The sequence below is a fragment of the Amphibalanus amphitrite genome, unplaced genomic scaffold (assembly GCF_019059575.1).
Source record: "Amphibalanus amphitrite isolate SeventyFive unplaced genomic scaffold, NRLGWU_Aamphi_draft 000759F_arrow, whole genome shotgun sequence".
In the NCBI taxonomy this organism is placed as follows: domain Eukaryota; kingdom Metazoa; phylum Arthropoda; class Thecostraca; order Balanomorpha; family Balanidae; genus Amphibalanus; species Amphibalanus amphitrite.
The window spans coordinates 229,615-257,005 of NW_024882253.1; the positions used below are offsets into that span (position 1 = coordinate 229,615).

Consider the following 27,391-nt stretch of genomic DNA (forward strand, 5'->3'; position numbering starts at 1 on the left):
AAGACGAGCTCTAAAAGGATAAAAATAAGTGTACCAATAGCATAGCAAAGTCAAGGAAATTAAGAATGTCTAGTCAACTCGACAAATCGGGTGATTTGACAACATCAAAGAATGCGCATTGTGCAACGTGCATTGATTAGTCCCGTAACATGGTCCTATGTTCAATGCATTATGAGCAATGCAATGCATTAATGAGGAGGGTTGGAAAAGTTAGGATTGCGGATGTTTCATGTAAACTATTTTGCGAAAAGTTAGGATTACGGAATACAGATGGTTTATGTTAACTATTTTGCGAAGAGTTAAGATTACGGATGCTTCATGTGAACTATTTCAGGAACAAGATATGAGTCGACGGGCTAAGTTTAAACGTTCAGCTATATTAGAGCTCTAAACTAGGCTGCGCATACAGTTACGTTATGTAAGCATGCGTCTTACATAAGCTTACGTTTAAAGTCATCATCACGTCATGCGGAATCCGACAAAATCCGTCTGTGGAACGTCATAATCACGTGCGAGTACGAATCCTAATCCACCTTCCATTACAAGACGCAAATGTCGGGCTAGCCCTCCCCGACCGTGTTACGCAAGGACGCCTTCTGCCCGTTGGACCCACCTTCATGTGGACCCAGTCGACACTCTGGCGCACATCCTGGAAGATGGACTTGTAGCTCATGAAGAGGTCGCCGTTCCTCACGCCGTCATTGGACCTGTGCGTCAGTAGGGTGGAGGGCGTGGTCAGGCTACGGCACGGTCACCGGAACAGTGGAGAGGGCAGTTTGGCAGGATATTTCCGACGACAGATAAGGGCAAGTCGTCAGTTTAATGCATCGATTTATTCATTGCATAGACGGCAACAGAATTGGTAACTAAGAAAAGCAGAAACTATATAGATCAGAATCTCATAGAAAACAATTCAACTAAATGACAGATGCAGAAGATGGATCGAAATATGGCACAACAAGAATGAAAGCGACCTCATCGAAGAGATATTGAATGAACGAAAGAACGACTATTAGGTTCAGTTTATCATAAGGATGAAGTATATCTTAGTATAGCGATTTAATGAGGAACGTCTGTACAAATACTTCGTCTAAGGAGTTTCCTTTCTAGCCGAGTTCCGTTCGTGCAAACGGACCGAGCCACGCACCAACATTTGGTGTCTGGGGCGCCCGCGGAGGCCAGAGGCCGCGGGCCGGCTCAGCGCGGGCGGCGGAAGGACCGAGCCAGGCCACACAGGCGCGCCTAGGGGTACGGACCGAACCGTCAAACACCCCACCCTCCCTCCCGACCCACCCCGACGCAGGACGGCCTCTAATCAGAGAGACTCCATCTACCTATATTTGACTCATTAATGCTTTCCATTTAGAGAACACACCACTTACTCTCGAAAGACACCCTGTCTTAGGATCCCTACCACTTGACAACTATTGCTCTACTCTTCCTATTCTGTCCGCCAGCCTGTCCTCATCCCCATGGGCCAATACTCTTTGTTTCACGTTCATCTGTGTTAGGTCCACAGCATCCAAGGAAAAAAAGAGCAGCACCGCCCTGCCTACATCAAAGAGAGGACAGCGGAGGCGACCGGTCGGCTAGCTATAAAAAACCGGCTCCGCCGACTACTGATGGTCGCGTTATTCACACGTGAGTCATCACTGCTGTGATTCCTTGACACCAGGCCAAACGGGACCTCAAACGGGCCTCAAACGGGCCCGGGAATCCCACAGTAATTATGTAGGATACATAATGAGCAAATGATATTATACAGCGATTCAATTCAATATGTTGTATACCGACGTAAACAGGGCCCCTTGGGGGTTCCTAGCGTTCTGCAGTCTGAATAGACGTGTTGTGACAAAAGGCTAATCAAAATTGGAATGTGAAGGACAGCTCCTTACCCATCTATTCAGGTCCGTGGCACAGAACCACCGAATAATAAAGGAACAAAGGAACAAATGTATTAAATGGAGCCTGACCGGACACTGCCAGTGGTGCCGACCATGGCTTCATGCCTCGGGAGGGCCCAAACCATGCAGACGTACCGCCACCTCAGGGTGGCGTGTCAGACCGCACCACAAAGCCTGGCTGACGCATGGGCTGGCAGTAGTGGGTCGTCGACTATTGAAATTAAGTACAAAAAAGGAGCGGGATATAAAAATTCGCTACACCAGTGGAAAACTGGAAACGTGTTAGTTCGTATCCCAGACGATGTAAAAATTGTCACAAAATACAGACTTTTGGGCATGAGAGAACAGCCATTCCCCAAAAGATAAGGAAATAGCCATCCCCCATACCTGAAGGCAATACAGGGAGATGCACAGTGTACACCCCGGTTAGTGGGATCATTTCAACCCTAACAAAAGGGGTGCTGGTGCAGTCCGCCTACTCCAGTGCATGTGTCCAGTACAATTTTCAACATTCACCCGTCCACCGTGAGCAGACACGGCGGTCCAAGCACCTGCATCGCAGCGGGCACAGCTGTGCGATTAGCAGGACGGATACGCAGCCAGGCGACTGAATGACAAGCGACTACATTGACGAGGGATATACTGGTCCCGCGAACCCGAAACACAAATACATCTACCTCATTAAACGGGTGACGGTTACCATCCAGTGACGAAACACTCATCGGTTAGTGGGGAGGGGGATCCGACTACAGCGACCAAATAAATATTTACCCGATAGGACCGCTCCTGGAAAAATAGGAGGCATCAACACTGTGCCACGTTAAACGAAACGAAAAGGACCGATTTAAGTTCAAGCATTTACGGGTGTTATTTATCAAAATTAGCTGTGTCTAAAGAAAGACAAAAGAAAAAAGGATCTAATAACTGCGGTATACGTACGCAAACAGCTATGATGTGGAAAAACTACTAAACAGAGGATACAATGAACTAGGCCTTGGTGGCGCAAGATGCGATATGCAAAACCTTATAAGAGCGTTTCAGATGCATATAATTTAAGATAGGTGCTTATCTGTTTGTAAATTGCAGCTACAAGAATCTCGCTTTCTCGGATTACAACATATATGAATGTGAAACTGCGCCCCGCTAGCAAATGTAGTTGCGATGTTAGATTAGTTTCCGATCAGTAGAGGTATATCCCATGCGCACTCACAGAGTGTAGGACGGGTCGTTAGAGAAGAAGTCGATGGCGCACGCCAGGATGTAGATCTCCGGCAGGTTGAATAGCGTGTTCATGACGTAGACGCGCGAGTCGTCCAGTGTGATGAACGAGTTCGGGTACATTTCGTAGATCTCCGCCCTGAGACACAGACACACGATGGGCGTGACCGTCACGTCAGGCTCGACAGGAGGGGCACCTGACAACAGACCACGTGGACACATGTCGACGTGACACGGGCTCCAGACAGGCAACGTGAAAGCTCTGACATGTCTGACGAACGTGGCGAGACAGGTATAAATATACAAAGCTTTTCAAACAATGAGCCAGTAACGACAGCCATGCACCGTATTGCAGCATGGTGAAATCGAATCGCAGCTAGTTCAAGAATGCCTGGATTGCACTAAAAGATTTGCAGAGATGGCTAATGCAAATAAAAAATGTTAGTTTCACTTGATATTCAACAAGCTCATTCTCGTAATAAATGTATGTAAAAAAACGTGAGTTATGCAAGCAATACGCTGCTACATGCCACCAAAATATGATTTCACTAGTTTGTGCATGTCTATGAGATAATCAATGCACATTCGGTTTTTCAAATTATCCGCTATTAGCATGTCCGACACACTTCAAACCATCACCACCAGCCCCCCCCCCCCCGTACCCCAGCGACAGAAGCCGTTCAAAAGTGTCCATCTGTCTGTGCTGTGGCTGTAATACGCAGCTCGGCGTAGCCACCACACGGCGCGCGGCCACCCGTGCCGTCTGGAGCGCATCACTTGACCGTCCCCTGTGACCGCTCACTGGTCAGGCTGCGAGAGCCAGAGGGTCGACAGACACAGACCGGGCCGGGTGGTGAACAGACCCACGGGCCAAACGGTACGATTGATAGCCAGACGGGGTCGCGGGGTCAGGGGGCAGGGGTCACTGCACTGCCTCGGCTGATGACCACCTCAGAGGGAGCTGAACTTATGGCGGTTTCAAACATCGCTGTCAGGACATGGGGACAGCGAAACTAAACTGCAGGCGTCTAGGTATAAATATTGGACAGAGCTGTCTAGTTCCAGACATAGTTTGACGGAATAGACAAGTGACGAACGGCATGCATAGAATATACATTATACAAACGAACACACACGTTGTTCATTCACGATCAAACTGCGAATCTCACTGGAAACTCCTAACGGCATACTTACTTTTTGAGGAACTTGAAGCCGTGCACGCAGACGAGGATGTTTCCGTAGGCGTCCACCTTCAGCAGGTTACCGAACTGGGTATCGAACCACAGACCTCTGTAACAGCCGGACATTGTAGTCAGGTCAGAGTCGTATCACACGGTCGGATCCAATTGCTGCTCCGTGAGGCGTTCAATCAGAGGAGTTCATTTCATGAGTGGATAATGAAAGAATGGTCCATAAAACACAAAATCACCATCAAATTTATTATTTCTTTTGGGTAAATCAAACGAACCATTTTTCTCACACGAAAAAATGACACTATTTTTTTGCGGAAAAATGAAATTGAGCGTCGAAGGGCAAATAAAAATGCATACAATAGCATTTTAATTGTTAATTACGAAAAATCCTCACCTGATCGGGAAGCTGTGGTCATACTCGAACTGCATGATTTCAGCCGGGTAGCCGATGTCCACCATACGCTTCTTGATGAGCTCGAAGGCGAACTTCTCCAGCGCCGGCGACTTGTAGACGGCCAGGGTGTAGTCCATGTCGAACCCGAAGAACTTGATCTTCTCCAGATGGAGGGATCGGTTGACGAACACCCTGTGGGCAGAGAAGAGTGGCGTGGTGAGACGTGGTCGGGTGAGAGGTCCCTGAGATCCGGACGGCCCATTCCAGTCAAAGTATGAGAGTCAGGGGTCAAACATGTTACGGTTAGGATGTAGGGGAGAGTGGGGCACATTCGTGCAAAAAATGGATAAACCCATACAGTCGTCCTCAAAATTATTCATACCCTTGTTAATTTACGACATATTTTGCTTTTTTGATGAAAAGAAAACATTTTGTCGAGCTTATTTATGATTTATATATGACCAACAGGGGAATGAATAACAGCAACATACAACTGACAAAATATTCAGTTTCAGGTCTGTTTTATTCATGAATCTTTGAAAACACTCATGTTCAAAAATATTCATACCCTTGGTTTTCAGAGTTCAGTGTCTTTCTTCAGTAGTCGATAGCATATCCTTTGTTCCTTATTACTGCTTCTAGTCGGTTCCTGTAGGTGCTCACAAGCTTGCCACACGTTTCCTGTGGGATTTTGGCCCATTCTTCCCTGGCGAAAGCCTCCAGCTGGGTCAGGCTAGTCGGTTTCCTGGCCGTCACTCGGGTCTTCAAGTCCCGCCATAGATTCTCTATGGGATTCAGATCAGGACTCTGACTAGGCCACTCGAGGACGCTGATATCATTGTCCTCGAACCATTCCTTGACTACTTTAGCCGTGTGTTTGGGATCATTGTCTTGCTGGAACTTCCAGTTGTTGCCGAGTTCCAGCTTCTGTGCAGATTCCTTCAGGTTTTCGTCCAGAATTTGGATACAGTCCTCCTTTCTCACGGTGCCCTGGATCCTAACGAGGTTTCCTGTGCCGCGGGAAGAGAAGCATCCCCACAACATGATGTTTCCGCCACCGTGCTTGACGGTTGGCACCGTGTCCTTGGAATTGTAGGCCTCTCCTTTACTCCTCCAAACATAAGCAGCATCCATGTGCCCAAACAACTCCAACTTCGTCTCATCAGACCACAGGATGTTTACCCAGAAGTTGGAATCTTGCTGCATATTGCCTCTAGCAAAGGCCAGGCGAGCCTTGCTAGAGGCAATATGCAGCAAGATTCCAACTTCTGGGCAAACATCCTGTGGTCTGATGAGACGAAGTTGGAGTTGTTTGGGCACATGGATGCTGCATATGTTTGGAGGAGTAAAGGAGAGGCCTACAATCCCATGTACACGGTGCCAACCGTCAAGCACGGTGGCGGAAACATCATGTTGTGGGGATGCTTCTCTTCCCGCGGCACAGGAAACCTCGTTAGGATCCAGGGCACCATGAGAAAGGAGGACTATATCCAAATTCTGGACGAAAACCTGAAGGAATCTGCAGAGAAGCTGGAACTCGGGCCGGCAACAACTGGAAGTTCCAGCAAGACAATGATCCCAAACACACGGCTAAAGTAGTCAAGGAATGGTTCGAGGACAATGATATCAGCGTCCTCGAGTGGCCTAGTCAGAGTCCTGATCTGAATCCCATAGAGAATCTATGGCGGGACTTGAAGACCCGAGTGACGGCCAGGAAACCGACTAGCCTGACCCAGCTGGAGGCTTTCGCCAGGGAAGTATGGTCCAAAATCCCACAGGAAACGTGTGGCAAGCTTGTGAGCACCTACAGGAACCGACTAGAAGCAGTAATAAGGAACAAAGGATATGCTATCGACTACTGAAGAAAGACACTGAACTCTGAAAACCAAGGGTATGAATATTTTTGAACATGAGTGTTTTCAAAGATTCATGAATAAAACAAACCTGAAACTGAATATTTTGTCAGTTGTATGTTGCTGTTATTCATTCCCCTGTTGGTCATATATAAATCATAAATAAGCTCGACAAAATGTTTTCTTTTCATCAAAAAAGCAAAATATGTCGTAAATTAACAAGGGTATGAATAATTTTGAGGACGACTGTATATCTGTTCTTTGGTTAGTGCAATGGCAAAATTGTTGATTGTAGTATGGAAAGGAACTATTGCAGATAGTTTTCCTCTTTAAAAGTTATCCTATAAAATTATTGCTTCCATTAGAAAAAATGACTTTTATTAACTCTGAACATTTGCACGAAACTGCCCCACCTATGGGGCACATTCGTTCAAGAGATGGGGCACTTCCGTTCACCCGGCAAAATTCGAGAAATTACCGGGCATTACCAGAAATTTACCAAAGGAAATTGGCAGGGGGTCATTTCACTTGATTCCTTTCGACAAGAATGCATTGCACAACAAATGTAGAAAGAATGGGCTGGCCAACAAGAATGTGCCAACTGCCGGCCTCCGTGACCTCGCCAAGTTCGCGTGAATTGCTCGTCACGACGTCGCAAGCAGTCGAGACTGAGTCAGGCGAGCGTCATTAAAGAAACCTACTACAGATAAAGTCATAAATCGCAAAAACTAAAAAAAAAAATATGCACGAATGTGCCCCCAGGCAGTGCGTACACGAACCTGCCCCACAACGTTATTAGTAATATAGTTTGCAGCAGTTCCGTGAATAGAGTGGGCTTCTTCACCCCCAATTTTGAAAAGCTGAACCACATTTCCGAGTCAGGATCACGAAAATGGATGATATGAGAAAAGTTTGGAAAGCTCACGAATATTACAAATTTGCGTTTTTATCAAGCATGACAGCAGGTACAGTGTTGTCTTCTACGGTGAACGAAGGGCGGCAATGATAGACATATTTCCATAATTTACCTTGAGCTCGTGCAGTCACTCGTGTTCCCATAAACTGCTGAAAACGAATGTGCCCCATGCACGAATGTGCCCCACTCTCCCCTACATTGTACAGAACAAGACTGTAATACGCTTATTTCTATTACAGGTTTACTTCCCAACGTAAGGCCATCGCGGTATTCGTAATGATTGATATTATCGAAAGGTAGATAATGAGTCTTTCATCTGTATCGAAGATGGCTTTGAGGCATTACTAAAGAATGCGGAAATGACACGAAAATGACAGCTTCCCGATATTCATGTTTCGAGTCCGTTTTAAACAGAAGAAAGAATTGTTAGGAAACTCATCTGAACCAGACAGTCCATTCTCCATGACAAAGTTGTGGTCCGAATTCAGACGTGATTCTCAGAAATAAGGTATTTGATCTTGGCATACCCAGACACATAGCTCCGAAGAAATCAGACAATAAAGTTACATTACGTCATCCATGACATTGTGGAGGTTATCATCATGAATGTCATCAATCAACAGCCTAGCTAAAACAGCCTTTTGGAATTCAGAAATGGCATTTCAGACATATCATTTAGTCTAATCTAAAAGCCAAGCGAGTACCTACCTATTTCATTCTGCAAAATTCAATGAAATGCAAAAAAACTGTCAGAAGTTGCTAAGCAATGGCCCATCTGGGCAGTCATTCACTATGTTATGTCGAAAATGCCATAAGCAACGTTGGTAATGCATCATACATTATGGTGTTATGCTAAAGCAGACTACTAATCGAAGTTCCGGCTGCCTCTGAAGTCATGTAATCGGACATCGGTAATGAGGTCGAAGGCAATTGATTGGGAATTTCCCGTGAAATACGTCCCACTTTCTGTGGATTACGTGGTCGCATATACACGTATAACTCTCCATACGTTCACAGGTTCCATGAAGCATCTTCTTTCTATGGCACTTTAGGACTACGTTGCCAGGACCCCGGGAGTTAGTTCAACTAGCAAGTATCCAGAATTAACTGACAACATAATATACACCACACTGCAGTGAAATTCTAAACGTAAACAAACAACGCCTGGCGTTACCGCCACCGCGTTTGTAATGACGAGTTACACCAGCCGGTATACCGCGGGGATCCTCCTAGTTCCCTTCATTGTTGATACGGTGACTCACCATAATTACTGACCTATCGCCTTGTGGCCGCCCAACCACACCAGGCCTTGGCCGGCCCCCACCACATCACTGCGTCATAGGATCGCATCCACAGTCGACACACAGCCCGACACCGCTACGTCGCACCACACCACCCTGATAAATGATGAAGGGCGGGCAGCCCTTTACAGGACCTCCACAATAGGTCGCCAGATGATCGCATTTCGCAGACTAAGACAAACAGTGACCCAGCCCTGGAGGCACGACCAGCTATGTGGACTCATCGTGGAGTAATCAGCGACGTCGTCCTGCTGGCAAACGGGCCGTGAGGCGATGAGGGGAATCGGCTGGGTATTCCCGAGGGGGATTCTACCAGCGTGACCGATCATGGGGAAGGCAACATTAGGATGGCAGAGCAGAGTCCCTGTCATGGTTGGCAGGCAGCCAAGAGGGAGTTGGAAGAGCTGCGGTCGAGAGACACAGAGTCCATAGGACAGAGTCCAGTCTGCAGGGGTCGACATGATGATATCGGACAGATCGGTGGGTCTCCAGTCAACAGAGGGTGCCTGCTCACCGATATGATATTCAGTAAACAGGCTGTGGACCGGTTCACTGCGCGCTGGAGGGCTGGACGGGGTCACGGCCTCCACCGCGGGTCACTGAGGTGACAGGACTCAGCCTGACAAAGCGCCACAGTGCGCCAATGAAGCGGGTGCCGCTCCCATTCAGAGACGAGGCGGTCAAAGCAGTAAATCACACCCAATAAGTGAAACTGCCGCGGTTATTGCAATGCTCAAAGCAGTAATTTGAACTAACCAGCATGAATAACGAGTAGGTACCATTGGTGTTTTTCACGCTGGGCTAACAAGCTGCGCATTCCCGTGATGACTAAAAGAAGATTCTCTGCACGATCCAATCTGTGCGTAATTAGTCTCATCTCGCCAGCGGCCTTGCCCTCCAGGATCCAGCGTCTCCTAGCGTCGTCACGGCACGAACTGCGTGTCGGACCAGCACGTGCCGTCCCCAGTGGTCCCCGTGGACGAGCGTCACCGGAGCACAGCTCATAGCGTGCGCCCCTGACAGGGAGCCAGCGGAATGTTGGCCTCCGCCGGCGCCCGGCACACGACAGCTCGGCTGGGGTGGGGACGGACAGAAACGCCTCCCAGTCACTGTTTAGCCACCGCCAGAGACGGAAAGGGTCACAATATACCAGCTAGCACCACCTGGAGACGGAAAGGGCGGCCTCCCAATGTCACAGCAAGCATCACCCGGAGACGTGCAGAGCCGCCTTTCAGTGTCAGGCGATGGGAAGAGCCGCCTCCCGGTGACACAGCTAGACTGACAGAACCTCCTCCAGCGTCACAGCTCACTCAATGTCAGACCTGCAGGACAGAACCGCCTCTCTGTGGCACTGATACCCCGCCCGGTGACCATTTGCAGCTGGAGTTGGGACCCTGTCTTCAATAGAGGTGGCAAAAGGTGAAAATTTTGGGAACCAGACTCGAACCAGACCCGACTGGATATTTCTGGAACCAGTCGGACCCGGTCCAAGTTGGAATCGGAACCAGTTGGTCCCGTTCCCCAAAAGTCAATTAATACAAACTATTCGTAGGTAGGTAGCATTAATTGCATCATGTAAAACAGCCTTTTTTCCACTGGAAATACTCATAAGGCACCTACAGTGTGCAAAAAACATACATGAGCAAATGTTTTCTTTCCTTTCAATTCAAATTTTGCAATCATTTGTAGTGTGCATGGTTGGCATGATCTATGGTAGGATCCGGTTAGACCCGTCAAAAAATTTGCAGGAACCGGTCTGGACCCATATGGGTCCAAACTGGTTCTTTGGACCGGGTCCTCGGGTCCACATTTTGCCACCTCTAGTCTTCAATATCAATAGCAGATAGGTACCATAGGACACGCAGAGACGGGCGGACCGCCAGCACTGGTCATCTAACCTCGGTAACCAACCACATTAGTATCAGACTCCTGTCGTCCGTGGCAGGAAGGACTCGTGGATCTAAAATCGGTCGTTGACTGTCAATACCCTGATCCTGATTCCCGAGTCATTCGGCAGGAGCCTGTTGAGTGATTCAGGCTAACCCCCACTTGTCAGAAGTCAGAGGCCGGTGTTTTTTGTTAGTTCAGGAGTCAAGCAGCGGTCTAACTTTGACAGATCACCTCCATCGGAAAATTACAGCTGGTTGGGACCTGACTGTGTAGTGTGTAGGTCACTGTGCGGACAGCACGTCACTTCATGGTATGACGTGGTGATAACATTTTCAGCAGCAGCAGCCTTCACTGAAGTGACAGTGGTGATGGAAGACAGGCCACGGACCGACCCGGCTAATCACCGGTCATTGGACACGGCCAGTGTGATGGAATTTCAGCTGGGGCAGAACACAGACGACTGTGACCGGAGGATTCTGCAGAGCTCATGAATGGAAGGACAACTCTCCTGCTATCCACCCCACAGCCCAACTTTAACAACATTATCCGATGTCCGTTTTCTGAGCCTGCCAGGACACACGATCCGTTAAACTCACCATTTTTAGCGGAAATGTTTCATCATGTTTCTCATTCAAGCAATATCTCATTACAGCATGAGCTCTATTTGATTTTTTTCAGATATTTCATGAGGTAGCGTTACCAATTCTTAATGCTTAAATTATTATCCCCAATAAGATATTATAAGCGAAACTCCAACGAAACCCATGACCTAATAAAATTAATCGTTTATCGTTTACACACTAGATATGAATAATGAAAATCATCGTATTTTCCTATTTTCCATCTATTTTCTCGTTACATAAGCTTTGGCCCAAATGTCGTTCATTCAAAGTGATTAAAAAAATGGTTAAAAATCATTATTGCTTTGGTAGAAAAAAAAATCAACCTTGGGCTAAACTTCGATCTTTTTTTATTTTCTATCCACCTGTGGATTGCGGTAATAGCTAGGTAAGCAAGTGTGCATCCTACCGAAAAGACGAGTGCGTATCCCCGCCCATCGTCTGGCAACACCTGATACGGCGTTTTTACCGACCGCGGCAGAGGCTGGTTAGCTCCATTGTGCGTCCGGTGCCAATAGGCTGGCCACACCTGAGGCTCAGTGACGTCACGGCGTGTTACACCTGTGGTCAGGTGACGTAACCCAGTTAATACAGAGCAGACGGCCTAGCGCTAGCCTACATACACGACTTGGCTACATCCCAGTTTGAGCGATTGAAGCAGCCAGCAAGCTAATCGCCTTCAGTGACTAATACGGAATGCCAACAGTTTCAAATGTTTTGAGACATGGTGACATGCTGAGAATAAAAAAATAGATATTAAAAATGGCAAACATTGGCACATAGCCCAGCGTATCATACTGCGTAGCTTAGCATCTGGCGGTGGCATACAGACCACTATCGCCTGCTGCGTTCCGTGCTTTACCAGCTTGCAGGTGGCCCGCCAGCCCAGCCGACACTGAGCGGCCACTCGAGGTCAGTGGAACGAGGGGGCCAGGGCGGGTCACTGCCCCATCCTGCGCCCCGTATCGATCCTAACCAGGCCCCAGCCGCGCGCGCGGCCACCCTGGCACGCCCCTGGTGGAAAAACACACCCCTCCCGCCGCCTGGCACCGACGAAGGTCACTGTCACACAGTGGAGATACATGGCCACTTATTGAGCAGGAGAGGTGAGTTATGGACATAACTCGGTTTCTGTTCCGGTGAGTAGTTTCCGATGATTATTCATGAATTAGCGAACATGTTTTCTATGGTCAAGTGTGTCTTGCCGGTTGGTAAGTATGTGTGAGAGCGACTCTCATCAGTGAGACAAGATGTGATCCAACGGGCTTTCACGATGACAGACGGAGCTGGAGAGACCTGCAGTCACCAGACATCCAAAACGCCGACGAACTTATCGCCAACATTAGCGCGAAGGTCACACATCCCACGCATCTTAGGGAAACAAAAACAATACGTAAAAAGTGAATAACCAGCTAAAAAAAACAGCTTGCCAGAAAGCCATGCGAAAAAAAAAGAATCCGTCCTTAAACGGGATTAACTTCCATTCTCATGGCTGCCGTTTGCACTACAGAATCATGTAGCTGGCAGACTCTTGAACTTTGGCCATGAGTTGGGCATGTTTTGTGATTGTGAGGAAATTGATCGCTCCAAGATGCAGTGATTCAGTCCCTGACTCACTCAATTTCAACACGTTGATAAGCATTCCAGAGTCGCTCATGACCATGGTAGACTACTAACGAAGGTGTTCCAAACAGAACATGCATTCATCACTTTCAGTTTTACAAGGTGACACTGCATTACATAAGGAGCGTCATCCATATTCCGATGAACCATCCTCCAGCACCGAGCCTCAGTGACGGCGCACGTCGCACTCCGACACCATTTCCCACCTGTGTTTAGTCTCTCGCTTCAGTTCTGCGACGTTGGAGCCGTTGAAACTGCAGAAGTCGTCGTCGCTCATGGAGACACCCATGTCGGAGAGTTTCATGCCACTGATGCGGCGGCGCCAGTCGGCACTCGGAGCCGCCGGCGGCACTTCCCCGTTACCGTTCATTGTGAGTCTCTAACTGACGGCGGCAGCGTGACTCGGAGCGTCGGGGCGGAGCGGTCACGTCCCTCCTGCGCGAGCGCCGGCGAGCAACTGTCGGCTGTCGGCCGGGCCGGCAGCGACCGGAGCCGGCCGCCGCCCACCTGAGAGCCCGGCCGGCCGAGCGGCGACCGGGACGGCGGCTGGCGGTGGGAACAGCGGGGCCAGCGGTCCACGAGCTGGCCACGGAGACGGTGACATGATGGGGATGTCTTGTATTGCCGCGATGTAGCATCCAAGTGACAACAAAGCGCCGTGGATAACTGACGGTCGTGGAGAGCTCTTGTCACGGGGAGAAGCCACAAGTGGACCCACTATACTTTTCACACCGCAGGCTGGGCCAGACCACGAAGTACCCAATTCTGACGCAACCGAGCCAACCGTGACGCAACTGGTCGGTTCCTTTACGTGTGCCGCCGGTTGATAACGGGGCACGTCGGTGGTGTGGGTGGGAAGGCGGGCGGTTGGTGGCCAACGCACCATGACTCGACCACCGCAGCCCGGCGCCAGTCAATTCCAGCGCCCGCCGGGCAACGCACGATTTCTCCGGCACTTAACTACGCGCGTGAAATCCACCGCGAGTCCCACGTCCTGACGAGGTCAACGACCTCTTTCAGAAAGGAAGAAAGCCATCGTGGCTTTCCATTGTGCATGAAGCACCTCGCGGCGTTTTCCAGGAGCTGAACCCTCCACGACTTTCTTGCAGAGCGCGCCGCTGCTGCACACCGGCTGGCTGGGCTTCTGTCTGTCTGCACAGGTGGGACTCCTCTTCACACAGGTGACCTGGCGAACTTCGAAACCGCCATGGCATTGTTGCCGGAAGGCAGGGCATGGCTTTCAAAGCTTTGCTGCAGAGTTTGAACGCAAACCTCATCATCAGCCAACCGTCTTCCCACTTCTCTGAAGTGCACTTAGTGCACCTTGTTTATGCATGAAGGGCGAGTGAAGTGTGCATGGTGCATGTCCGAGCACAATCAATGCCCGAAAAGGCAATTACTGCAATCAGTCACAAGGCCACATACCTTACTTCAATATTTTGTTTAGGCGTTTACACTAATAAGACAGAGCTGGGCCACAGCAGATGCTTCTCTCTGACGAGAAAGAGAGAGAGAGAGAGAGAGAGAGAGAGAGAGAGAGAGAGAGAGAGAGAGAGAGAGAGAGAGAGAGAGAGAGAGAGAGAGAGAGAGAGAGATAGAGATAGAGATAGAGATAGAGATAGAGATAGAGATAGAGATAGAGATAGAGATAGAGATAGAGATATAGAGATAGAGATAGAGAGATAGAGATAGAGATAGAGATAGAGATAGAGAGATAGAGAGAGAGAGAGAGAGAGAGAGAGAGAGAGAGAGAGAGAGAGAGGGGGGGGGGATCGAAAGGGTGCGGTACGGAGCGACTCCTCTCGCTCTTGGTGCTATGACCGCCATCCTCCTATGATTCGTTACAACGGCTGTAGACCGTCGGAACAGTGACAGTTCTCGTCACAGATCGGGGACACATTTTGATCCACCCCCGTATTATTTACCACCACACACCACAGAGAGTCAAAAGAGGACGGACGGAAGAGGACCGGTTTCCACCACCAGGAAGTCCGTGGGAGGGGGGGGGGACACGGCCACCATCCAGCCATCCTCCTTCTCTGACCTTCCGCCAATTAAAGCCACGATACAAGGTTAATCGGACTTCGATTGGATTGTGTCGGTAGTTCTCTAAAAATAGAAATCAGGCCACAGGAAGTCAGTTATCGTCCGCGTTATCAATGTTACCAGATTACTCCATGATCGGGTCACAAAAAGGATCACTATTTATTTATCCAGAAGAATATGACAAGGCAAAGTAAGACAGCTTAGACAGCTGACAGGCATAACAGACCTTCCTTCGTGGGGGATATTGTAATTGAAAGAACACACTTTATAGTATTTTCATCGCTGATGCCGCTGATGCGAAACAGAAGTAAAATAATAAACCAGTGGCCATTGGCCATTTCACATCCGTCACTCGACAGCTGCTATCACATAGGCTCAACTAATCCCGTGTCGCCGGGCAATGCAGCCAATGTTTGCTCAATCCTATGAACCCAACTGATACAGACATCCAATCCCATGAACCCGACCGATACAGACATCCAATCCTATGAACCCAGCCGATAAAGACATATCCAATCCTATGAACCCAAGTGATATTGACGATGGTGCCATACCCGTAACACACCCGGCCCATAACATAACATACCCGGCATTGGAAATAGCCCAGATAATTAACACATGGACCCAGTTGGGTTTGTCTTTATCGTGTTGTTCTTTATGGTTGCTTTCCATTTTGGTCAGGACTCAGGAAGCGGCCATATGAGAACACCACCATCACCAAGAAACTTAACCCTCGCATGTGTGCGGCGTTTTCCAGCTTCTAATGTGTAGGGGGGGGGGTCGGTTGGACCCCCCCCCTCTTGCCGTTTGGCCCCTGATTGAGCTAGAGCTTCGCGGAAAAAACGAGCGTGTTGCCCGTGACGAGAGGAAGCCGATGATACCCAATTTTAAGGTCCTAGGTCATTGGTTGACCTTCCAGGTCAGGTCAATGACCCAAAGTCGGGAAAATCGGGACCTGTTAGAAAGTCGTAAAGTGTGGCTGCTAAGGGGTTTTTCGGGGTGCTGATCACGAATATCGTGTTAGTTTTGATCACAGATGATGTCTTGAAGCATTTAGACCAGGTCGGGTCAGGTCAGGTCAGGTCAACCAGTAGGCGTCGTGACGGGTATTCGTAGTACGTGTCAACCGCCTCTGACAGCTTCGTAACATGTTACGAAGTCACCAAAACTACTTCGTAAATGTTCAAATGGTTGCTAAATTCGAATTCAGCTCCAAAAACTAGCCTAGAAACATGTAAAACTCGAAAAAGTGACCCGAGGTCACCCGAGGTCACCAAAGGTCAATGACCTGACCTGACCTTCAGGTGACCTTGACACACACGGGAGTAACATCAAATCACATGTTTGAACGTTTGAAACCACGAAAAGCTTGCAAACACGCGGCTAGTGCGAGCCGACATACGCTAAATCGCGATTCCGGCCAAACATGGTCTCGGAAAAGAGGTCACAGGTCAAAGGTCATTTGGGTCAGGGTCATGAAATTTTCAGGGTAGGTGTAAAATTGATCAATGCGAGGGTACTGAAAGTTTCGTCGCGATCGGCCGCTTTTTACGCGAGTTATTCGCGAAAAACCATGGGGGGGGGGGTCCATCCGACCCCCCCCCCCCTACACATGCGAGGGTTAACAGCGAAATGAGCGGCCTTTACGCTAAAAACGGATTTCTCCATTTTTAAATGGAACGACTTCCCTTAGGGAAAAAACGGAGCGATCTTCATTCAACAATTACATTATTCTATAATAATATCCGATACACTGAACAACGTATGGACAACTATTTTATAACCTACATCAAAAGCTAGCCAAATGTCCGGTATAGGTGAGACGGGGAAAGCGAGGCACGCGCACACGAGTAGTTTCAATTCGGTTGACTTAGGACAGCAGTCAGCACATATTTCAAAAAGCATTGGTAGCTGGTATGAGCTCGGTTGACACTTATCTGGTGTGGTCAGCTAAAAGGATATGGAGAGTAACGCAGCCTGGATGAACCGTATTGGCACTTTACAAGCCGACACCGGGCATGTACTTACGTACAGGGTGTGAAAAAACATCGTGTATTTCAGGCCGGAGGTTCGTACCTGTGCTGCCATACGTTGGTGTCGTACAGAGACTGTCCGCGGTAGAGAAGGTTCATCCTGGCGGTCGGCGCACAGCACGGTTCCTCACAGCTCGACGCACCGGACGGCCGGCCCCGCTGGCTCGAATCGCAATGGACGGGACACATGGCGTCGCAAGCAGAGGCAACTGATAGCGCAGCGGAAACGGCCGGCCAGAAGTACTCGACTGGCACCTATCGGATCGTGACGTCACTGGCACCACTGGCACCGACAGCAACGACCAGCGACAATGGAGTGATCTCATACCCGACCCGCTGCACTGCCCACGGTCAAGGCGTACCGCCGACCGACTGACGTAAGAGAATGAGTGAATAATGGAATAGGCAGTTTGTAGCCGGACCGGGCTCCCCCCCCCCCCCCCCGCCGCACAGTGGGCGATCCGGCCGGTGTAGCCTCGCGAAACCTATCGGCATTCATAACATCCATGTTTTTGAAGCTAGAACCACAATATTTTGGAGCAACCTTCTTGAATATCCAATGAGCATATGTTTTAAATAAGGACTATCTCTTTTAGGATTTGTGCTCTGTGGTGAGCTTGCAATTTGCCTAATTGTCGCTCGAATAACGCATGAATACTTTTGAGGGTAGGTCGAAATTTATGACGATATGAGCCGGGTAGGACATTGAAATGGTGTGTACCTCCGTAGAAAAATGCTTCCAAACCAACTTTTTATTCAAACGATTATGCCCTACCAATTTATACATATCATGAAACAGCGTAAATCTCGCCCGGCAAGGCCCCATTTCATAACGTGACCCAAGCAGCGGGTTTCGTTTTTGGTAAATAACTTCGCAAAAAAATAGCCGCAGAACCACGATTTTGACATCGTCGTGTTCGCCTTGCTCAGGCGCGTCGAATGGTATACTTTTTGTTCAGGTGAGGCCACCGTAAGGTGTTGACCTCGAGTCAAGGTCAGATCAGAGGTCTTCAAATCACGAAGTTGGTCGAAGGAGGTCATATCGCATATCATTCGATTCGGCAGGTCTTCCGGAGTCCATTGGTGACCTTGTCGAGTCTCTAGCTCAATTTGATCGGGAGTTATTGACGAAAACTCGTATGACCCTAGTGACGTCATAAATGACGTCATGCAAGGTCAACAATGCAAAAATGCAGCATCAGATCTTGCAAGGAGTGCATGAAGTAACGATTCCATGTACTTGAGACAATTGAATATCATTCCTGGCGCCAAAATAACAGTTTTCATATTTCCCCATTGACTTATAGGTGAGGTCACGTGACCAACCTGACTTTATGTGACATTTAGGAAAAATCTGAGATATAAAGGTTGTAAGACCTCTAAAGGACAAGAAGTCCTGCAAGTCTCACCTCCCTGTGAAAGTTTCCCTGGCACTGAGAGCGTTGCAAGGTTACGACATCTGAGGATCGTGCAGAGGTTCATTTATGACGTCATAGGTCAGTGACCTGACCTGACTTGAAAGTACAGTTGGTGTCACAAGATTTGGCGTGCATCAAAGGTCAGGTATGCCAAGTTGCAGTTCTCTATTGCCTGGGTGTTTTGAGCTATCGCGAAAACACCCTTTGTGGCATTTACCACTTGTGCTCAAGTGCACCAAGCCACGGCCAACCCTTAGAAGAAAAAGGTGTCTGGATGCCAGGGCTGCAAGTTGCTGCAAATTTTCACTGGCTCCCCTAATAGATAGTGTCTTAGTGCATGCGATACAGCATTATTTTCAGTTCATCCTCGTAAAACTTGTTTTGCTGGGCTTGGTTAATTCAGTGAACGTAATGTTCAGTGGTAGAAAAAAATATAAAGAGTCAACTTAATTATAAGACATATTGAACTGATTTTGTCTACTTGCTTTCTATGGCGGAATCGTCTAAACACCTAAATTTCACTTTCCATGCAAAATGGTTGCTCAACACCTAGCAATTTCATCGTTCCGCAAAAAATATTCAAAGAGCGTAAAAATAGGCTGTGATTATCCCTCTTATGAAGTGTTACGGAACGCTGTCTTTAACGATACTTTTGTCGACGAAAAAATGTATCCTGAGCCATGCAAATGCACTAATCGTAATCTTTGATGAATTTTCAGTCGACTAGTATGCGTTGTTTTCCAATTTTCGGAAAAAAGTGTCTTTGAGATTTCGCGAGGCTAGACCGGCCCGATCGCCTACCGTGCGCCGGACCGCACGGCGAAAACCACAAACCGGAGTAGAGGAGACAATGGGGATCAAGGCAACGCTAAGTCCGGGCTGCACAAACACTCAGCAGTCGCCAGCCACGACAGCCGAAAATTTGTCATTTAATCATAGCTACATTGGGCCAAAAAAAAAAAACGTCCATACTGGAAATAGAGCCGACGATATCTTAGAGCTTTTAAAAAATATACAAGAATACATTTATGATCAAGCGATGCTTGTTTCTTGATAAGTTTCCGAGAAGATAAGATTTCACGATAAGAAACACATTTTTTAGGCTAGAAGACTGGCCATTCCTGCCCACGCGCACAGCGAATGCTCAAGGCTCGTTAATATAAATGAAGTTGTGCGTAAAAACGTACCGATTAGAGGTAAGCTTGATGTAAGCCATTAACAACTAATAGTGTAAGCAAACCACAACCTCAGCTTTTTAACAAGACTGATACACCCACAAAAACTGGCCGCATGGCCCAGGTTCAAAAGCGATATGGGGTTGAGGTTAGGTTAGTTTTCCCTTCACAAAAAGGCTGCACCTAATCGCTATCACTAGGTTCCCTTGCGCAACAGCATGTCTCATCCATTCATGCACCTGCACTGGTAACCAGTCACTGAGCCAGCGGACGTGACACACGCGTCAAATCACTCGGACCACCCCGCCGCCGGCCAGTTTCGTCACCCACGTACCACGAGCGGTGGTGTGGGATCGTACACTTCTGTCAGTGTCGACGCCGTCATCAAAGCTGACACTGACATATCATGACAGTCATGGACAAAAGAAGTCGTGAGAGTCCATAGTCCATGACTACAGCTTCAACTTCAGCTCAGTACGCGGCACGTTCCCATTAGCATAGACGGAGCAATAAAAATGTCTGCTAAATAAATGTCATCCGGAGCCTTTCATTGGACGAAATTTTATGAAGCGGTGGAATAACTTGACTCAGTGCCTCGCAACAAGGTTCTCTTATCCGGTAAGCTTCCATATCTAGCTAGCCTACACATTGCACACAATGCACATTGATAGCGCATTGATTCATGTTTCGGCATATAAGACCGTAGACGGCATATCCAGATTGTGACGACCGCTAAGCTTGCATTCCGAGGAACACCCGGAAGTCCTTCCTGGCAAATCCTGACCCACAAAGAAGAGCGGGAGAACACCGCAAAGGACAAAGAAGCGGTTGCAAGGCTGCCAATGATTCAACACTTACAACTTATATGCATGCAAATGAAGTAACTTTCAAAGACCAACGATATCCTATGTAATTAAACACAACCAAAGTCACAAACAATACCATGGAAACATGCATATTTACGTCTGGACAGCGAGTTGCGTTGGAGAGGCCGGAAATAGTGGCGATTTCAGGACCGCAAGAATGGACCGCCATTGGAATGATTCTTTTTTGAGCCGTGCACTGTTTTCAGCCGGAATGTAATAGGCACTACAAATTATTTTGTAATTACATTTCCACCAAGAAAGAATACCATCAGGGTTAAGTTTTTACTACAAAAGCATTTTGTCAAGAAGCATATAGTGCTGTTATATTGCAGTTTTTGCGCGTTTGTTACAAAATAGCCGCAGGTTGTTTCTTCATTGACAAACTTTCTATTGAAAAACAACCGGAGCGGTCCTTCTCCGCGGGCTATGTTTTGCATATGAAGCGAATAAGCAAAACTGCAAAGTAACGGTATATAGGGCTCTTGTATAGGGCCTTGAAAGTAACGTCGATGTTTACCTATCGCAAAATATCATGTTGACCTCAAGTTGCTCTTGCTCTTGTCCATCCACTAAAAGTTATTAAATATTTTGCTTTGTGTATTCCAAGAGGAGAGGGAACTATTTTATTCGTGCCTTCATGTCGGAATTGAAGGTGGATCATTAAATTTTCAACGCAGTTTATAAACAAGCATTTAGTCTGTCTCGTATAAGCAGTGGCTAAGAAGAAAAGGTTGATCAATCCTTAAGTTCAGTCATCGTACCTCAACTTGGCAGCAAGATCCCCAAGGACAGAGGATATATTGTATACCTGTCCTGTAAATCAAAACATTTTTGTGCCTGCAAAGGCTAAAGTTATTTGTGATATGTTCGGTGTGAGTCTATATGGCTGTTCTTGTTGTATGTTTATGTGGAGATTGAATATAACTGTGATCCTGTGCTTGTTTGTATACTTAATAGTTACTACAGTCAAACAGGGAACAGCACAAATTCACATAACATACACACCTGGCACCTAACTCATTGCTGTACCCCGCAGGATTTGTACTTGTTCATGTCTCGAGCATTAACAAAGCACTAAAGTAGCTTAGTTATCATTTCCCACATTTTTCTGAGCATCTAGCATGACATACAGCAGTGCAGAGCAGCTTCAGAGAAGAAACTTTAAATGCACAGACTCACACCAGCCACCCAATGAGCCAGTTCCTCAGTTGACTGTTTCCCTGGATGCAGCTTGACAAGGTGAGCTAACTGCATTCACAAGTTGAAGGTTAGCAGGTAAGTTTGAGTTAGGGTGAGTACCTACCTATAACTGGGTGCTACTGCTATCATGCAGGTCTTGGGTAGGTTGCAAATATGTGTGATGATTGAGGAATTTGAGGTTAGGTCAGCTGTCAGGTTAGTCAGGTATGCTCACTGCTCATGTCACATTTTTATGGACACTTAGCAAATTAAAAAAAAACTAACATAACCTAATCTAAGCTAACCTGACTAAACCTACACAACTACTCACTATAGGAACTAAGCACCTATCCTACTTGTGCCTACATCTCATACCATGTCAAAGTAAAGTTCCTTAGTGGAAGATTACCCTCAGTACTATTTATCCCAGTGTGAAGAAAACTAATAGGTACTTCTAAGCTGAGTCACTGCTGGCCATCCACAGGAAGAAACGCTGAGACTGAGAGCTTTGCCATTGTATATTGGACCAACAATCATGAATCACTATCATGAATGACTATGAACACATCATATGATCACATTGTTGCATGCCGTATTGTCACATTGACAATTTTACTGCAATCCTTTTTTCAAAAATACAGTAACAATTAACATCAAAATCAACATAAAGTGAATTTAGTGATCTAAGCTTTCTCCTCCAGTAGCAATGGAATGATCGCATGCTTCATTTGCCAGACACTGAGTACCTACCTGATGCACATTACCATCTGCATAGCATCTAAGCATAGTAAAGCTGCCTGAGTCCATTCATTCTAGATTTTTCACTTGATAGTTAGCACTAATTTATCTTGCTGTTGTAAATTATCATTCAATATTCATACCAAAAGATCAATATGCGCTCATCAGTCAATATTTTCTGGCATGATACTGCTCAGCGTGCTCTTCAGTATTGATCCAAGATCTCTTGCAATATCACAGCTTGTTGCGGCCAATAAGCTCTTTTAATTTTACTTTTTCTTGCTGATATGTGAGCCCGATCAACTTGCGTTTATCAACCGAAATTTCATAACTTCAAGTTGAAGTTCAACTTGATATTGATATTGCTCAGGACTCAGCCTCAGGTAGGACCTCTGTCAGCCTCCTGGTCCTGGATACATGTGATTGTTTTCAGTCAACATGCTTCTTAAATATGATATAAGTCAATCTTAAGGGATTCAAAACATCCAACAAAACGACGTACAAGAGTACGGAAACCACCAGATAAACTTCAAAAGGGCCTTGGAACAGAGCCAAGTGGTGCTCCATTTATTTGTTTACAATGATTGTAGTGCTGATGTATTTTTAGGACTCTGACGGTCGGCTTATAAAAAAATTAAACGTTTTTACAAGATTTGTGCAGCAAGAAATATTTTTCTGAAAGAACTAAAATATTCAAAAGCCAAACACTATGAAATACATGAATCAGAACGAAAAAGTAACCCAAAAATCCAGCCTAATCAACGGCTCCTAAAACTGCGACAAAATCAGCACTTTTCCCCGCAACTCGTTGTCCAGACGTAAATATGCTGGAAACATTGCACCAGTGACCTGGGAAGTAATGCAATTGAAAATTATTTATAGGATCGAAATACTGCATGCCAGTTTACAGACATTACCGATGTTGAGTTCGGCCAACACGGCTGTAGATTACCTTGTCCTGATTAGCATGGCCCAGCTTAGACGCTTAAGAGAAGCCATTGCATGATTTGATGTGAATGTGTGCGTTTTGCGTGTACTGTGTGTGCACTGTGCAATGAGTGTACACGATGTGCAATTACATGTGCATGCACTATGCTGCTACCGCCATCCCCACCACGCATTAAATCAAAGGACTAAAAGCACAGCACTGCGGTGAATCGCATCGGATGTGTCTCATGAGGCGAAATAACTTGGTAAATTGCAGAAACGATGAACAGATGAGCAAAATAAATAATACAAAAACTGGCCCACGGATGTCCTGCAGCGATCAGGCCGGTTAGCGGCAGGACTCCCGTGACCAATCATCGGATGACATACGGCGCCATACAGCATCAGCAGCCAATCGGCGACAGGAAGCGACCCTTTAGTCGGAGACCGATGTACGAGTATGTACCCGGTGACCTCAGTGACACACGCCCGACCTTTGACCCCGCGCGGGGGATCACTAAGGGTCAGCAGTGAGCGCCCGAAGACCGGCATACACCGGGCAGAGACTACCAAAATATCGAGAAGATTCCAACAGTTAACAGATCATTCAGCATTATTTAATTGACCATTTCAATTGTTTTTGCTTTTAAACAAAAGATGAGCTAGCATCCCACAAACGTCCAATGTTCATTGATGGATCAAAATCGCTCAACCAACGCAGTGGCGGATCTACGTTGGGGCAAAATGGGCAATTGCCCCCCCCCCTAAACGGAAAACCTCTGGGCAAACATATCTTTTTGCCCCCCCCCCCCCTAAAAAAAACTACAACTTGAATACTAAAAATATGGTGTTTGAAAAGAAAATGTGAAATAAATGGAGGACTAGAAGGTTGTCATATTCGTGATATTAAGTTGTGAGCTGATAAAAAGTCCTCCACCCCATGAATGTCAGTCCATCATCCATCAGCAGTGCTACTACTGCTACTGCTACCAAAAAATAAAAAAAAATAACGCGATTTATTGAAACCTTGAACCAAGTAAACAAACCGTCAACAGCAGACCGCCAGACGCCAGTGGGGTCAGGGGTCACCACACTGGTGAGCGGTTGGACAGTGGTGGGTTTGCATGGGTATACCAGATGCTGGTATAAGAAGTGTTTGCATAATATTTTATTGCTAGATAGCATGGGTGTAGGAGCTGAAAAAATATCGGTGGGTCTAAATATCCATTAGTACCTAGCATTTCCACTGTGGCTACATTAGTTATGTCCAGAGGCGGATACAGCCATTTCCAAAGGGGGTGCCAAAAGGGTGCCAAAGTCCGAGAGTCTCTACAAGAGCTGCAAATGTGTATGCAGGACTGAGGAGCGAAAGGGGGTGCCAAACTCAGTTTTGGCACCCCGATTACTGATTTTGGCACCCCTGGCACCCGCCTGGATCCGCCAGTGGTTATCCGCTATTGGTTAATGTGTTTATATGGGCTTGGTTAATGCTAACCAAAGGTGTTTCCATCAATAACTACCTAAAACAACCAGATAATTGACACCTAAACCAAATTATGAACAGTGATAGGTATAGGCACCAATAGCTCGGACAAAACATAACCAAACCAAACCCTACATAAACTAACCTAAATTTACCTAAAATACACCTACAACCTACATCTACAACCAAAACCTACTTGTGCCATTATTGAAATTAGACTAACTTAACTAATAAGAAAAATCAATATTTTTTTAGCTTTCCAATGTTTGCAGATAACTAACAATGATATTTCACATAAAAACACCTACATATACTATACATTTTTTCTAATGTTTGAACAGGTACCATTGGAAATTTTTACCTTTTGGTGAAGGATGGTCATTGGTGTCATGGTCGAACCAAGTCAACCATTTAACTTAGCTGCATGAAGAAACTTAAAGGGACCCTCCCACCTTAACATTAGATTTGAGGTGAGATAGCCAAAATGGGGTCCCTGGCTCACAATTACCGGTTTCGGCACTCACAGCATCGAGAAATGCCTTAAATCGGAAATATTGAATTTCAAAATTGCAGCATTTTGATTCAGAGGGGCTAATGCATAGGAATACCCCTCTGAATGTGTGACGTCAGCGCAGATATCTAACGATTTTTAAATGTTTGACTAAAACGTTTTATAGCACGCGGTGGTATATGCTGCTTTGCGCGCAACATCTGCCGCGAACGCCGCACTTCCAAAATGAAGCCGCTAGGAACAGCGGAGATCCAAAAAAGTAAACAAAAGTAAAAGTCTAATATCTTGAAAACCGGTGAATATTTTTCGGTGAAATTTGGTACATATTCGTTTTTGCTCTTTCTGAATCGAGCGACATCACTTTCATGCTAATTCATTAGCTTTTTTGAAGGTGGGAGGGTCCCTTTAAGCTGATGCATTGGCATTGCTGACTAAACATACCTATATGAGATACATATGTGAATTTTTGCTGGATAGAAGCCCATTTTGATATAACATGGCTTGGCCGGACTGACAAAAATGTAAAAAAATCAAAAAAAAAATATTTCCCGAAATCCGAGGAGAAAAATAGGGATAGCTCGTTTTTTTTTTTTTTTCCTAAGACTGGACGTTTGAAATTCTCGCCGACCTGCCTGGCGGCGCAATGTTTGCCTCCCCCCCCCCCCTAAACTCAAATCCTAGATCCGCCACTGAACCAACGCACAACAATTAGAAAAACTAGCGTGACGATTTTTGGACTTCAAGGGCATGCCGCTCAAGGCGAGCGATTCTCAGGAATTCCCAATATCTTTTCAAAATCGTTAGGGGACTCTTCATCTTTTCTCACACAGATGCCATGAATCATTGGCTGGTCTATAGGTGAAGCTGACCAATCGTCAAGCCAATGCACATTGCACGCATTAAGTGTAAGTGCCCCTGCCCACTGGCTAGAGCAACAGGATTTTTGACAAGACTATCTACCTGCGATTGAAGCCTAATGAACTACAATCCACGATATCGACGCTGGTCACTATTTCCATGGATCACTATTCCAGGCATAACTGGTTTCGCTGTAAAACGTCTTATAAATTATGTCAGGTTTTTATCCATTAGGCAGTGGAGTGCAGTGACATGTCAAGTACGACAACAAATGACAATGAATGTTGGGCGGCGCATATCAATCGGGCACACATTTGAACGGTTTAACAGCCGGAGCAAAAACGGGAGCTGGAGCGACGGATAGTATCGGGGCGCGGTGGCAAAGCCGATCAGAATGGCGTCCACATTTATCAATGGGACTGTAGCTGATAAGGCCACATAAATATGATATGGTACGACTTGTAAGGCATGAGAGGGATACAAACCTCGGTGGAAACGCTGTTACGGGGAGAGAGAGAGGGAGAGAGAGAGAGAGGGAGAGAAAGAGAGAGAGAGAGAGAGAGAGAGAGAGAGAGAGAGAGAGAGAGAGAGAGAGAGAGAGAGAGAGAGAGAGAGAGAGAGAGAGAGAGACAGGGACAGGGACAGGGACAGGGACAGGGACAGGGACAGGGACAGGGACAGGGACAGGGACAGGGACAGGGACAGGGACAGGGACAGGGACAGGGACAGGGACAGGGACAGGGACAGGGACAGGGACAGGGACAGGGACAGGGACAGGGACAGGGACAGGGACAGGGACAGGGACAGGGACAGGGACAGGGACAGGGACAGGGACAGGGACAGGGACAGAGAGAGAGAGAGAGAGAGAGAGAGAGAGAGAGAGAGAGAGAGAGAGAGAGAGAGAGAGAGAGAGAGAGAGAGAGAGAGAGAGAGAGAGAGAGAGAGAGAGAGAGAGAGAGAGAGAGAGAGAGAGAGAGAGAGAGAGAGGCTCAAACGAGAGACAAGAACCTGATGATATGGATACAGTATGCAAAAATCAAGTCGAAGGGAATTTCAGATAAACATGATATGCATGATATGAAGAAATAATCTGAAGATCGACGTGTATGAGCCGTAACAGCATGCGGTAGTAAAAAAGACTGGAAGGCGGTAGGTATTCAGATTTCGGCCAAAATCTCGCATTTCAAAATACACCACCCGTGATATGCATGGCACCTATTTGTGAATGTCTTTTTATGATAATTG

At 46.9% G+C, this 27,391-nt stretch overlaps 1 protein-coding gene across 9 annotated transcripts in view; it reads right to left on the reverse strand.

Annotated features, from left to right (window-relative positions):
• LOC122365732 (cytosolic purine 5'-nucleotidase-like) overlaps positions 1-27,391 on the reverse strand; it is a 44,519-nt gene that overhangs the window by 9,948 nt on the left and 7,180 nt on the right. For 5 of the 9 annotated variants that reach the window (XR_006253787.1, XM_043337201.1, XM_043337198.1 and 2 more), the window contains exons 3-6: positions 4,710-4,901; positions 4,317-4,412; positions 3,115-3,261; positions 614-707 (exon numbers count right to left, since the gene is read on the reverse strand). Coding sequence is in view for 8 of the 9 variants with exons in the window: in XM_043337201.1 (XP_043193136.1) it covers positions 614-707; positions 3,115-3,261; positions 4,317-4,412; positions 4,710-4,901 (529 nt within the window). In the remaining variant the exon portion in view is untranslated. Of the gene's footprint in view, positions 1-613; positions 708-3,114; positions 3,262-4,316; positions 4,413-4,709; positions 4,902-13,118; positions 13,449-17,034; positions 17,366-27,391 lie in introns of those variants that run through there. The other 4 variants (XM_043337202.1, XM_043337196.1, XM_043337195.1 and 1 more) reach the window with 4 other exon arrangements.